Genomic DNA, 14968 nt, shown 5'->3' on the forward strand with positions numbered 1-14968 from the left:
GATCCCAAAAGCCATTGGCTGGGAGGGCTTTGATGACCCCCTTTCTGTGCACCGACTCTCGAGCTACCCCTACAGTCCAGACTGTGCTGCTGTAGACTTCAATCTCCCAGTAATGGCATCCGTGTGTGAAGCCTTGGCTTCCGAGCAGCGACAGGGCAGCGTTGAACCTGTAGGGGTTGTCCTCCACAGTGTGGTTAAAGGTCTGGTAGCGAACACAGGTGAGGGAGGAGGTTAGGCTGAGCCAAGGGTTGGCTGTGCTGGAGTTAAATGTGATGGCTGCAGGAACTAAAAACAAAGAATTTAGGATCACAAAAGATTTCAATTATTGTTTGAAAATATATGTTAATGCTTAGATGTAGTCAACCTTTCTAAATGGAGATCAGGCTAGACTCTCATTTTTAGTACCTGGGTATATACTTCCTTTCATGGATTTCCAAACTCTGTACTGCAGGGGTCCTGCAAACCGACCTTCACACAGACTAGGTGGTGTAAATGCAGGTTTCTCAAACTTCAGCGATGGCCTGCCAACAAAAGCAAAGTCAGACCAGCAAAGAGAGAGTAAAAACAAAACTTACCCCTCACAAAATATAACATTGGCTGTTATCACACTCACCTCTGGAGCAGGACTTTGATGCTCTGAAATGAGATGGGAATAAACAGGAAAAGAGAGGCAGAGGCTGGGAATTAGATTTGTTGTATCTGAAAGAAGAGAAAGCTTTTTCCACATTACATCAATGTCTGAGCTCATGCTATCCCACCCTGTGGGATCTCCCTATGGCTGGGGGAAAGTCCCACAGCCATGGCCAGAGTATGGCCTCGTGCCTGAAGTAAACTCCTTAACCCTCAGATCAAAACATGAGATCATTGGTCTGCATCCTGTCTGTACTCACTGTGAGCAAAAGTCTTTTGCTATCAGAATAGAAGCAATACTCAAGAGTTTCCTTTTGAAATACATGCAAACGGACCTGATTAATGTGTTTGTTTTACTGTAAAAATGGTGTACAACCATAAATAGAAAAGATAAACTGGTTACACCCTGCTCATTTAAATCATAAATGTTGATGGTGGAGTGCAGCTAGTTAACATTTTGGCATAGAAATACTTCTTTCCTGCTCCTGAATGTGAGATAGTTGTGGAAACAAAAAAAAAGGTTTGAAATCAAGAGCTCAGCATTTCTCCCCTTAATCATCCCCAGGCCTGACTCATCACACTGTTAATACCAACCATATGGAGTGTATTTATCATGTATGAAGTTCTCGTAAGCTGAACATACGCGGAGCAGAGTGAATGGGTCCTGTTCTTTCAGCTTGTCCTCTATCTCGTGGACAGCTCTCTGCAGACGGGAGATCTCCACACACAGCAGGGCCTTGTGCTCATCCAGACGGATCAGCTCTCTCCTTTCCTCTGTCTTGAGCTTCACCTGCAGCAGCTTCTCCTCCTGGTACAGAAACTGGTGCAGGTCGCTGAACTGGGCCTCAATGCGCTGCTTCAGGTCGGCAGTGTGCTCCTAAGGGAGTGGAATGTGATGGACACTGTCAGCCACCTTTACATATATCAAGGATAACAGCGAAAGTATGAAATCTATGCTCCATGTAAGACATCTTTGCCTTTTATATAGCTTTGCATGTAATGATGTTCTTCCATTTTGAATATTATTTACTATCAAACGTCCTCCTTCAGTTCAATCTGAAATCAGCGCGTGTACCATACTTTCTTTGTAGATTTGCTTTTCATTCATTTCTCGTTCAGGTTTTAGACATTAAATGACTCCAACTGAACATTTATGGTGGTGCAGGAAATGTGGTTCTGATTGCAGGGTGTGCATATACTGTATATATCCTAGAATCTTGTTTTGGAAATGTGTTGTCTCACCTTGAGCTTTTTAACCTCATCTTCAGCTTCCCTGTCACACTGCAGAGCTGTGTTGAGCTCAGCTTTGAGAGCATCCATGGAGCTGTTCAGAGACACCTGACAGGACAGAGACACAACATCACTGCATGCTCAGTAATTCAGATGTCTATTTATAGAAACCAATGGTACGGCCAGCAGACACTGATTTGCTCTAAAATTTAATGTTCAAAAAGATGCACCAGGGTCATTTATGAAACAGCTTTTACACTGTAACGTTTTGCCTGAATTGTCACTTGTGTCATTTACAGTGTAGATAAGATGAAGCAAAGCATAAGTTATTATTACAGACAAGCCTACTGACTGAGAGAGAACATACAAAGACCATAATTAATAAGATCCACCAGTTTGCAAACTGTGAGATATTCTAATGTATAAAATTATGAATACAGATGTCATTAAATCTGCAGTTACCATTAGTCTCAGAAAATGTCCTCACTAGATACATTTTAACATCTCAGTATTCTGCTGAAACAGAAATATAATTCAACCTTAACTCACCCTGTACTTCTGTTCAGCGTCCTGCACACATATCATGGTGTGGTTTCTGTGCTCCTGGGAGATACCACACACCAGACACACCAGCTCTTGGTCCTCTTCACAGTAAAGCTTCAGCTCCTCTCTGTGTCTGCTGCAGCAGGGGACTGGGGCAGGGACCATCTCTGGCACCCCACCGTCTGCCAGACAGGCTCCCCTGCCACTATCCTCCAGACCATGACAGTAGCTCTCCACTATGTTGGCAACAATGCGGTTTGGTCTGAAGCTTTGTCCAGGGTACACCTTCCTGCACTGAGGGCAGGAACCTGTGCCTCCTTGCCCAGAGCCCCGGGGACCAGTCCAATAGCCCTTGATGCACCCCTGGCAGAAAGTGTGATCACAGGGCAAGGAGACTGGCTGTTTGAAAAGATCCAAGCAGATGGAACAAGTCAGGTCTCTGCTGATTCTGTGAGCAGAGCTCTTTGTTACTTGTCCAGCTATAGGAGATTGTCGCAGCTTTTCCATTGCAGTTTGCACAGCAAATTCTCCTTCCTTTGGTTTCCAACTTTTCATGTCTGGCCTAATCCCCTGATTTAGTTTTTCCAAGTTCTGCAAATAAACTGATTGGATTCTCTTCACTTCTTTCTGAGTCTTGCTCATTCCTTTCCCTTGATTGTTCTACTTTGTTATGACTGTACAGCTGGACCTCTATGTCCTTCCTTTCCTGCAGAGTGTGGCTGCTTTCTTTGGTCTCCAGTCTTCCTGTTGACTGTGGGGAAATGAAGGGGGTGGTGCAAGAGCTGCCTCAGCCTCTCACATCCACATGAGCCAGTGAGGGGATCTCAGTGGGTCCCCCCTTTTTTCTTCCAGACTAACGTCACATCTTAACCAGGAAACCAAGGCAGCCCAAGGATTTACTATCCACAGCAGAGTCTAGGTAGTAATTCCAAGAGTCTTTATTCATTAAACTCTTAATCTGTTGCAGCGTAACTACAGAAAAATGTAAATCCATTGTATGTGACCTTTTCTGTGTGTGAGTTTCCATGCATGAATGTGTTTGAGACAGATACACAGCAGCAAAGAAATATGTGAGCTGTAACAGATTTCCCGATTCTTTTTAGGGCAATGATCTCTGTCCCCCGAGTATTCAGTTACTGAAGGGTAAACAAGGTATTTAAGAGACTTACACAGCAAAAGAAAGTGTCCTATTGCAGGCACCCTGCCAGCTCCCTATCTCTAGTTATTGTAACAGATATTTACAGCTTGTTCCCTGAAGACTGGAACATCTGTCCAACATGTCTGACTTGCAACAAAGAAAGAGAGCCCTGGAGCATATTAGCACATGAACAGGCTGAATATTACAGGATGCTACATCAGGTTAATCACACCATCTCTCTATCTCTCTCACTCACACACACACACAAATGAAATACAGACATCTTGTTATTATGCACTGAGACATAATCACAGGTTAGAAAAGAACAATTACAGTTGAATTATATAAGTTTAAAAATAGGCTGTGTGCATGAGTTAGTGGGAGAGAAAGGATGAGAACACATTTAACATGTGCTTGTAACTGGTGTGTGAGGTGTATTTATATTGTTTATGAGGATATAAGAGAGACTGTCAATAAGGAAACTTGTATCATTGAAAAACCTGAAGATACACCAGTAAAACCAAGTTATGACTGATAGCTGCCTGATGTACTGCCAGATGTTCATGGAAAAGCTTTTTTTTTTAGAGTTTTTGTTGATAATACTGGACACATTTGCCCGATTTATATTAATTCTACTTCTCTTAGTCCTGATGTGCAGAGTGCTTCAGCCTATGTTCTGCCTCCACAGTATGTTATGGACAATAGTGCCATCTAGTGTCCAACTGAAGATAAAACGAAGAAAGGTTTAATCATACAGTACAGTCATAATACTATTACTACTACTACGAATGATAATAATAATAAGAAGTAGAACATTTGTGAGTAGAGTAGTGTGTTGAACATTTAAAGTATTTGGTATTTATATACTGTAGTTAATTATCAAAAATAAATGCAGTAAGAGAGCAGGTAGACATGTGTCCCAGGGCAGGATTTTCACAATTTTTGGGGACTTAAGTGAGAAAAATTATTGGATGTTAACTCTAAAAAGTGTTAACGTGTTCGTTTAATTACTTTTATCTAGTCATGCATATGTAGACCAAGCAGCACAGAATCCCTGGGGCAGAAAGCAGGCAGAAAATGGATGAGTGCACAAGCTATAAATAATGGAATGTAGATTAAGTGAGAAACAAGCCTTATTAACAAACACTGTGTTGTAATATTGTTGCATTCTGCCAGCACAGGCTGCAGCCAAACACCTTCGCAGGTTAGTTTTGTACAGACTTACAGTACAAGGCAAAGGACCTGATCAGGCCAACACAGTGATGAGGAGTTGATAAAGGTGGCTGTGAGGAAGCAGCTGAGGACAAAACTGAGACAAGGAGAGTGTGACAGCTGCAGCAGTAATGGCTCCACGGTAATTCAACCTGCTCTGCTCTGATTTCACTGACCCTTCTGATTATTGCAGATGTGCTGCAGATGTGCCTCAGGAGCCCCATGAATGTTATTATGTGAACTCTGAACTCGTTGTCCGTGATGCTGAAGAGCTACAGGAGCTGTCTGTTGTACTGAACATTTACAGGTGGAGCAGCATGTCTTCTGTGTCCTGATGGTCATTTTTGCACAATCACAAAACAGTTTACAGATTGATATTTCACAAAAGCAACACTGTGTTCCCTTAAAATGAAAAAAATGACTCTTATGCCTTTTTTCAAGGATGTTTCCACCAGCAGCAAAGGTAAAGTCTCCTGCTCCACCTATGAACAGGATGATTGTCATAGCAAGCAAACTAGCAAATTCTTTCTGTCCTGTATTTGTTTTATTTAGTGTAATTGTGTTTACCTGGCCTCTTGTTTTTTGGTAAAATTGGTTATTTTGATTTGATTTTGATTGATTTAATTTGCTATTATTTTGATTGTCTTCTTCAGTGTATTATACATAGACAAACATCTACACATGTATCAAGTGAAACTCTGACGTATTATGCAAGTTAAACACTGGTGCACTGTACTGCTACTCAGTGGAAACACCCTGCAATAAATCAAGTCACATAGTGTGTATTTGAGTTTTGTACAATGACTGGAAAAAACTTCTAAGAAGAAACATCTTATTAAACCTCTATCTGCAATCTGAGGATTTAGTGGAAACTACATCATGTGTTGGCACTCAGTGTAATTAATGTGTAACCTTCAGTGGTCCCTAATTAAAATGATGACCATGACAGCATCTTTAGATCTGCTCATGGCTGCACATACTTAATTAACGCAGGGGATGGATTAGTATTGTGGACTTAATTAAAATGGTGAAATGCTTTGGCATTATGATTCCTGTAAGCCTCGTGGGTCAGGAAAAGGAGTGGGTGTAGAAGAGGGTAAAGGATCATCGTCTACTACTGTAGCAACATCGCATCCAGTTTAAACAAAAAGTTAAAACATTTTTTTCTGGACTCTTCAACTGGATGGAACATGTCAAGATACTAAATGAATTAAAGTTTGTTTAGCAGTTTAGAAGTACTGCAAAAACACAATAGCAGTTTCAACTTTTTTCTCAAATTTGAATGAAGGTGCAAGAGATGAACTGGTGGCAGCGAAGAGGAGGGTGAGAAATTTCAGGAATTTGTCTTTCTAGGAAATATTACTTCTGATGCCTAAATATACAGATAACTGCTTCCAATGTGGACAAGATCCCGTGACCAAAAAGACAGCAAAAAAACAAGTGCACCCGTGTTTATTACTGAAATCTTTAACTTATTGTTTTACACCTGAAAACTTTTTATAATCAGTTTAGTGGTGAGGGAAAATGTTTTTCATGCCTCTAAGACGTATAGAAAGTATAGTGTTTCACAACATCTTATTGCATATTTGTGTTTCTTGGGATAGCTGTAGAGATTTTCATTTTGGTTTTTCTACATTTTTGTTTTATGTTTGGACCTTTAAAACCTTTGGGTAAAGAGTAATAACCACAGAGTGTAAACAACAACAAACCTTTAATGTGCTTTATGCTGGGAGGCTGCTCAAAGTCATCTGCTCCAGATTCTACACTGCACAAAGTTAATTTAAACCAACGATATGTCACTGTTTTTTATTAGACATAAGCAAATTTTGATGTTACATTTCAAGGTTGTGTTCATGTATCTTATCATACAAAGGCATACCTTGGAGTGGATACAGTGTTCCTGGCGCAGCTGGAGACAAAGTGTGAATATGTGCACAAATGTGTGCAGCCATGCGTGTGAGTATTGTTGACAAAATGAGGGGGGAAAGATGCAACATTTATGAGGAAAGACAGAAAATAAAAGAAACTCCCTTTCACAAACACACACACTAAGCACATCTGAGCATACACCAGGGAAACTGGAGGCTCTCTAGAGCTTGTGAAGTTAAAAATAAGTTTACTGTCTGCAGGAGGTAAAGGGCACGTGGACAGATAGAACAGACATATTGACTTTCTCCAGTTTTTGGATGATGGTGTAAGTGTGGTAAAGCTATGAGAGGTTCTCAATGAATGTGTTCCCTGACAAATGAGAATTATCTTGTGCTTTTGTATATAGGCTAAAAGTAATTAAATGATGAATACATTTTGATGTGACTCTGTCCCCAGAGGATGAAACCTACTGATTTTGTGCAGCGTCATCAGATCAATGTTTTTTTCTCCCACTAATCACATTTATTCTTCACATGAAGATGATGATGGGCAGCATTTATTACAATAACAAAAAAAAAATGTACCTCCATGTGACTCATAGGGCCAACGACCACCATCATTTTTTTACATTCACTTACCCACATTACATACATACTGTATATCAATGCTAATGCGTAAGCAGGCTCAGGCTTGGTTCCTTTTTTTAAACTCCATTTAGTTAGCTCAAAAAGTGGAGAAAAAAACATGATTTAATCATTGATGTGCAACATCTCACCCGTCTTTCACCCTCTCTCCCTCCCATTTGGCCTTTATCTCTCTTTTTGTCAGATTCCTTCCTACCACACATGGCCCCCTCCTCCTCCTCCTCATGACTTCTGTAGAACTGAGAAGAGAAGAACCACTTTAACAGATGCAGAGGCCTTGTCAGAGCATATTTTGGGCACAGCAGGCTGCTTCCTGTGCTTGTATTAATTTACCTTTCAATTTAATGTGAAACCGTGGAGAGAAACGGGTGCTAGGACAAACTGCACCCTAACTGGGCTGTAATTTCAAAACTCAAGGTCAAATTATAGGACTGTTGCAGCAGGACGCCATTTTGACACTGTGGTGCTAGTACATTAAAAATGCACAGCCTTTTTTATTTATTACATTTGGATGGAAAGTTGTTTTCCCCTCTGTGGTTTGAGAACACGTGGTCTGCCTAAATTCACTCTTCTGTTTTAGGGAGCCACACAACAAATAGTGTGATGCTGATATCTTTAAACAGTGAAACAGCCCAGATGATGACAACATATAAAATAAGTCCATTAAGGACGATCTTTTCCAAACAGTGCATTATGGTTGTTGTTCTTTTCTGTAATAAACAACAAAAACAGTTTTGCATGGTGTCGTGAGTTTTTCAGCTAAACAAAAGTGACACATCACAGTTTTTCCCCTTAACAAACTGTTATTTGACAAACAGTTGTTGTAACTGTTGTATCTATGCACAGAGCTATAAAATGCAGAACTTACTGATTTCTAATTTCCTCAGAGAGTCGGACTACCGGACCCTCTGGGCGTCACTGCAGGTTATAACATGTCGGTCTCCTCCAATAATATCTGTCACGATGGAAACCTCTCGCTCCCACCTCACTTCTTCTCTCTATAAAAGCTTTGCCTCCTCTTCACTTGTTGAGACCAGCTCTGGCTTTAGAACTGATGCTCTTCCTGGATCCGGAGCGGGTCACGACTTTCCTGCACATCACTGACGGAATCATTTTTCTCTGTAGGTTCGAGCATTTGTTGACCTTCAACAGGCAGATCCGACGATTAATAACATTTATTATCCTTAGCTCGGTGTGAGTAAATGCCCGTTTGTGTCTCTTCTATCTCTGCATGCTGCTGCAGCTCAACGAGGGTCGTTTGAGCAAAGCCAGCAAAGGACGATTGCAGCGATCTTTGAGCAAAACTGTGAAACACATCCTGAAGCGATGCAGGTACAATGTTCATGTATTACAATTTACTGTCATGTATTTATTGATGGAATACATTTGACCAACATGCAGCAGGATTAATCGTATTTATACTGTGGTAGCAAACTTATGGCACTTTCTAATTAAAATGTAACTGAACACTACAGAGAAAGTAGAGGATATCGACAGGAAACGTGTCAAAATGGAACTGAACACTACAGAGAAAGTAGAGGACCATTCACTGGGATATGGTTTATATTAGTGTAAGAACTCCTCTGATTCTTAAGTAAAAGCAGTAATGTCCCAAAGTATAAAAAAAATTACCCTAAACTTAAAAAAAAAAAACGTGTGGCAGAATATATTTGAGCTCAAGGTTAGCAGAATGCCTCCTTTTTATATTATATTATATGCCTTCTATTGTTGTTGTTGTTGTTGCATTAGCATATTATGCACTCCATGTGTCAGGGTGATCTCAAGGCAGATACTAACACAACATGTGCTTGTTTGTTTTTGTCAAATGGTGGCGTTTGCCCAACAACTTGAGGCCAACATCTTAACCATATGGCAGACAAAAATAAAAGCAGATTATAACGCAGGTTATGGACATAGAAAGTGGTAAAGAGTTGTGCAGGAAACCTGCCTGAAAGCTGGGCTTTCAGACTTTGTGAGATCCAAGAGATTTCTGTAATTTCACTGAAATAGCCATCAGCCTTATTTTCAAAGAACTGATGTCAGGATGGCCGATGTGTGAAACTGGCTTTAGCAGTGCATGTGGAGGATGGTCGCCTATGGTGTTCGTGATGACTTGGATGATCCCTCACCACTCAGCACACATCATTTTAATAATGAAGACCCCAAAGGACCTTCTCTTCAGATTCTTTATACCAGTTTTTTGAAGACATTCTAAAAGGGTCCTTGTTAATTTAGTATAGCTGATATTTTATGATTTATTTCATAATTTTTTAATAATAAAAGCACATTAGGTTTTAAATAAATGTATCATGACTGCTTGGCATCTCTCCAGACACTGAGGTCATGATAATTTTAAGAACTGAAATAACATCTGAGATCCTAAAATGTTGGCAGACCCTGCTTTAGACAGTCCGGACAAATATGCTGCATATATGTATGAGACTGCTTTAGTTTTTAACTGTGTTTCTCACATGCGTCCATATGACACGTTTGTGTGCTTGTATATATTTTAATTTGTTTGTCTGGCTTGTGGATCAGTCTAGTATCAATCTTAGTGTTTTACTCAGAGCCATCATTCAGCTCACTATGGCAGTATCTGATCATTTATTGCTGCCGTTTTAACAAGTGTGAATTATAGAGCGACATTGTCAGTGCTCTGCACGATTTGGCACCTTTCCTGTTCAAATAGGGGACCAAGGGAACAGAGGAGCTCACTAGACTGTAGTTTCTCTACAAACTCTTTACATTACCTCTTAAAGAAAGTTGTTGTGTTCATACAGGCAAGTAAAAGGCGTTGCAGAGAGAAAGGAGACAAGAGCATAAAGAACGAACAAGAAAACGGAAATGAGTGCTTGCATGTACTATACCTATTCTTAGAAGTGCTCCTGTTACAGGAATATTAGATCTCTACCGATTCGTGAGCTCTTTTTTTCAGAAACTGAGCACATTTCTTTATCTGTATATTACATTAAAAACCACTCAGTTTTACATAACTTCATAATCGTGTCCCTCCTTAACTGCAAAATTAAGATACAGTATTTGACACAAGCGCAGTGTTTGGAGTCCAGAAGATTCTACAAGACCCTTAAATCAATGTTATAATAAATACATTTTAACTTAGGAGCATTTTGAGAATTATAGTATTGATTACTGAGGTATTGATGTGTTCATCCGGTTACAGGAGCTGGATGTCTGAATGTGTCTCAGTATAACTCCTGAGTCTCTGTTTCACAGTATACTGTAAAGCTGTAAAATGTCATATCATACCACCATATAACTGAAAACCTATTTCAGTGCATAACTTGTCTTTCCTGAGAGACACGTATGGCAAACCAGTTGAAAATGTGCTTAAACTGGATATTGTGTGAGACTTTTTATTGTAGGCTATGTGGTGTGGCTGTATGGTTTTAGGCTCTGCTGAAATGGAAAAGTTATCATTACACGTGCATCAGCTGACTGTGTGGGGGTAGCAGTAACAAGCTGTAAATACAACACTGAAAATAAATACAACACACATTTTACTTCTGAAGATCACGTGTCTAAGGTCTTTACAGATCCAGCAGACAAAGCAGCATTAGCATTCGTTTGTTGTCATGAATGTAAGGCCAGTACAGTACTCTCCTTTGAAATCTGCACATTGTTAGGTATTTTTAGTCAGATAGATATTGGATAGGTACTTTATGTATTAGAAATGTTTAGTGGAGATAGGATGTATAGTTCGACTGTTAAATGCTTAGGCCTGCTTATGAGTTTCTACAGGGTACATCTGGTCAAGGATAACTAGAGAGAAAAGTTGATGACTGTCAGCAGACAGGATGGTTAATATTATTATTATGACGTGTATAACTGTAGCCTTAGGCATAATATGTTCTTATGTTTAAGTCACGACATGTACTAGAGGTCGTGAGAATGTTTTTAGTTACACACCACTTAATCAACAGACACACACATTCACACATTGATTTGCTTCATGTTTTGACTACTGCTATGACCAGCTACAAAGCTGGCACCAGGAGACGTCTCGGTTGATGTTTCTGTGTAGTATGGGGCTAGCCCAACCGAGGGGATATAATGTATAGGCCTGGTGGGCTCAGGGTCTTCCATCTTACATCTGCCTGCGTGCATGGTGGAGGTGCAAGATACTTGAGCGTGTAATGTTAATTTTACCTGTGATCCTTTGAATAAATCAGCACTGTTTTGTAGTTACTTGGACTGTCTCGTCTCTCAGAGTTAGCAATGGTAAGAAGAACCATATCCTACAACATCAACAACACCTAAGGGAAATATCTGGCTCTTTTACTACTAAATGCATCCACAGTTTTCAACCAGACAGTCACTGAATATGTTTGTGTACAGTTGGGTTTCAGAAAGTCACTACAAGTTACCCCTTTTTCACTGTACATTACTCTCATGTGATCCATTAAATATAACCACTTTAACCTCTCTGTTGCTCCACAATCAGAAATGTCAATATAACTGATTAAATAAAACATTAAGTAACATATCTAGGCATTAAAAAAAGGAGCGAGACAAAGCCTGGAATTAATTACAACAGGGTCGGGTGTCTTTTAGTCCTGGTCTAGGTTAGCCTGAGGCGTAGCCAGGCAATTAGTTTGCAGGAACTTTAGCAGTGGAAAAGCACCATAAAGTACATCCTCTGTTTTCAGTGAGCTCCCATTTCCTCTCTTAGAGGACACTATCTCTTCTGTATGTCCTTAGGCAGATGAAAAGAAAGTGGACGGTGGTCTGCTGCCTGATGCCAATGGCAAAGATCCGAACCAAGGCGGACAGACAGAGGGCTCCAAGTGGCAGAAACCACGGCTGTCACGTAACTCTCTGATGAAGTGCTGCCTCGTCAAGTGGATCATCGCCAGCACTACGCAGCAAGGGCCAGGTAAGGGGAAGAAGAGTCACCACCACCATGAACAACACTACACAACACTGAGTATCTGAATGATTGTGTGTGACAACAGGGAAAGTGGGAGAGCACCTAATCTCTGAGAAATGATAAGAAATGATCTCATCTTCATATCTAGGTTCAATCTTAACTATTCAAAATGAAAAAATGTATTTGGATTTCCTTTCACCATGTTTATAAATCACAAATGCAGAAGTGGATGAAGAGCACAGTGTCTTCCACTGACTGCCCCTACAGTACATGCCCCAGTTTTCTTGGTTGGTCTAAATTATTGGCATTGCCCTTCTGTGCAGGCAGACAGTGTAGACAGTCCACATGCACTTGACAGACAGGACAGACATTCGTTTCTGCACTGTGTCATTTAGTATCATAATATAATTCTCTTATTTAAACTAATGTGGAAACAATTTCTTGGAATTATTAGAACATTTCCCCCCTTTAAAAATGGATTCCAGAAAACTCCTGCTGCTGTCATCCAGGATCATTTACTGCTGATTTCCCTCTCTGCCAACAGACAGTCATGTTTACTGCATTTTGTTGCCTTGTATTTGTACATGGGTAGTGACAATAAAGTTGAATCCAATCTAACATGTACCCTGGAAATGAGACTGGTGGAAACAGTAACAGAAAAAATGCTTTAATGGCTACCAAACCATCACACAACCAATAATCCCATCAGCAAGCAAATAGACCTGGTCTAGGTTTTTAACAGACAGGAGCTCCACCACTTCATAACAGTTTGATCGCCATCTGCTGGTCTGTAGACATTTTTGCATCTGAATGCAGCTCTTTCTCTACAGTAGATAGTCATCTGTGCTCACTTTCATCCAGGTGTCTCATGCACAACACCACACTAAAAATGCTATAGTTAGTTTTTTGAGATATTCTCTCAGAAACAATATTTCTAAGAATTTAAAATAAAATTAAAATAATCCACCCATCCAGCTATTAACTATAATCACACTGGCCATTTTCCCACAGTTCCACCATTCTCATCTTCATATGTAGGAAATTGTGTTTGCTTACAGTTGAGGGCGCTCAGTTTATTCATCACTAAAGATTAACAAATTCACACAGTGTACTGTAACAATACAGACATGACTGTTTTTAGTGAAGGTTTTCCATTTAAAAAGGGGCTATTTTAATGTCCACCTACAACTTAAGAACTGTGTGAAATACTGCCTACTGTTTAACTCTTTCCAAGAAATAAAATGCCTATAAACAATGAAAGAGGTATAAGAGTGCACCAAGAAAATGTAATGTTAAGTGTCTTTAATTGTGTGACGAGAACCTGTGTGATTGTTTCCAATTGATCTGAGCTGTAATGTTACTCTCACTGCAGTCATTAAAGCCTGATGGTGAGAGTGATGGCTGCACTGTCTGCATCTTTGCACGCTTTGGCCAACTCACTCTTGTCTGTATTTAATAGAAGAACAGGAATAGATCAGCACTTAGGGTGCATTAAACAGTGTAATGTAGCATTATTTTTATGGCACTTCCCACATGGCCTCTTGCATCTTGCATGTCCATGTAATAGCTGTGTGTGTGTGTTTTTTTTTTCTGGTGAGGCAAGATTAACCCACATATATGAAAATATTGCACAACTGGATACACAGGATAACTAGTTGCAACATTTTACTTAAAAGGAAAGTTTAAGCATAATAGTTTGAAAGGATATCTAAGTCATTTCAGTGCAAGACAGGTGCACTTCATATGGGTAAACTGGGAGCTCTGCTACAATGACAACAATTCACTGTGAATTGGGATAGTGGAACACAGAAAATGTTTTAACTAATTAATGTTACGGATTCACTGCCTGGTTTTTGGCAAACAAGCCTTTATCAGATCACCTCAAGAACGGTATCCTCCTCCTGTCTATGAAGAATAAGCAATAGACAACAGCTTTGGTATTTATTTTTGTTAATCTGTAAAGCAATCCTGGGAAAACTTCCATCTTATCTTTGCACCATTTTCTGTCTCAGCCCTGGTGGTTACCAGCTGTGCTCTTCCAGGTGGTTGCTTTTAATGTACCTCAAATTTTTACTGGGGAAAACAGCATTTTCATACTATACTATTCATGGAATAACTTGCAGTAAGATCTAATGTTAGACACATTCATATCCACTGAAGAAGACACATTGCTCTTTTTCTTGAGTCTATTGTTTTTATCTTGTGAATGGATTTTTTAAATTTATTTTTTATTTTATCTTGTGTGTGTGTGTATTGTGTTTTTAATGTTGTAAATTTGTATACCTGCTACCTTGGCCAGGTCTCCATTGAGATTTTGATCTCAATGAGACTTCCTGGTTAATTGAAGACAGAAAGAAAAAAGAAATTTTTAATGGACACCTTCCATCAAAACAATAACAACATACAGTGGGTACGGAAAGTATTCAGACCCCCTTAAATTTTTCACTCTTTGTTATATTGCAGCCATATGCTAAAATCATTTAAGTTCATTTTTTCCTCATTAATGTACACACAGCACCCCATATTGACAGAAAAACACAGAATTTTTGACATTTTTGCAGATTTATTAAAAAAGAAAAACTGAAATATCACATGGTCATAAGTATTCAGACCCTTTGCTCAGTATTTAGTAGAAGCACCCTTTTGAGCTAATACAGCCATGAGTCTTTTTAGGAATGATGCAACAAGTTTTTCACACCTGCATTTGGGGATCCTCTGCCATTCCTCCTTGCAGATCCTCTCCAGTTCTGTCAGGTTGGATGGTAAACGTTGGTGGACAGCCATTTTCAGGTCTCTCCAGAGATGCTCAATGGG

The 14968-nt window shown here is 39.8% G+C and overlaps 2 protein-coding genes across 4 annotated transcripts in view; one reads left to right on the forward strand and one right to left on the reverse strand.

Moving 5' to 3' along the window:
* The window catches only part of trim69 (tripartite motif containing 69), a 5535-nt gene extending 1991 nt beyond the window's left edge, over positions 1-3544 (reverse strand). Inside the window, exons 1-6 of the mRNA XM_020606058.1 lie at positions 2410-3544; positions 1873-1968; positions 1274-1507; positions 614-636; positions 406-521; positions 1-285 (exon numbers count right to left, since the gene is read on the reverse strand). The exon at positions 1-285 is cut by the window's left edge and continues 1991 nt beyond it. Of these exons, the coding sequence (XP_020461714.1) occupies positions 1-285; positions 406-521; positions 614-636; positions 1274-1507; positions 1873-1968; positions 2410-3045 (1390 nt within the window). The 5' untranslated portion in view covers positions 3046-3544. The remainder of the gene's footprint in view (positions 286-405; positions 522-613; positions 637-1273; positions 1508-1872; positions 1969-2409) is intronic.
* Positions 3545-8030: 4486 nt separating this feature from the next.
* LOC109963492 (calsenilin-like) overlaps positions 8031-14968 on the forward strand; it is a 14337-nt gene continuing 7399 nt past the window's right edge. The window contains exons 1-3 of one of the 3 annotated variants that reach the window (XM_020606050.1): positions 8031-8391; positions 8510-8598; positions 11986-12160. In XM_020606050.1, coding sequence (XP_020461706.1) covers positions 8593-8598; positions 11986-12160 — 181 coding nt within the window. In that variant the 5' untranslated portion in view covers positions 8031-8391; positions 8510-8592. The remainder of the gene's footprint in view (positions 8392-8509; positions 8599-11985; positions 12161-14968) is intronic. The other 2 variants (XM_020606048.1, XM_020606049.1) reach the window with 2 other exon arrangements.

Source organism: Monopterus albus, unplaced genomic scaffold (genome assembly GCF_001952655.1).
Source record: "Monopterus albus unplaced genomic scaffold, M_albus_1.0 scaffold75.1, whole genome shotgun sequence".
In the NCBI taxonomy this organism is placed as follows: Eukaryota; Metazoa; Chordata; class Actinopteri; order Synbranchiformes; family Synbranchidae; genus Monopterus; species Monopterus albus.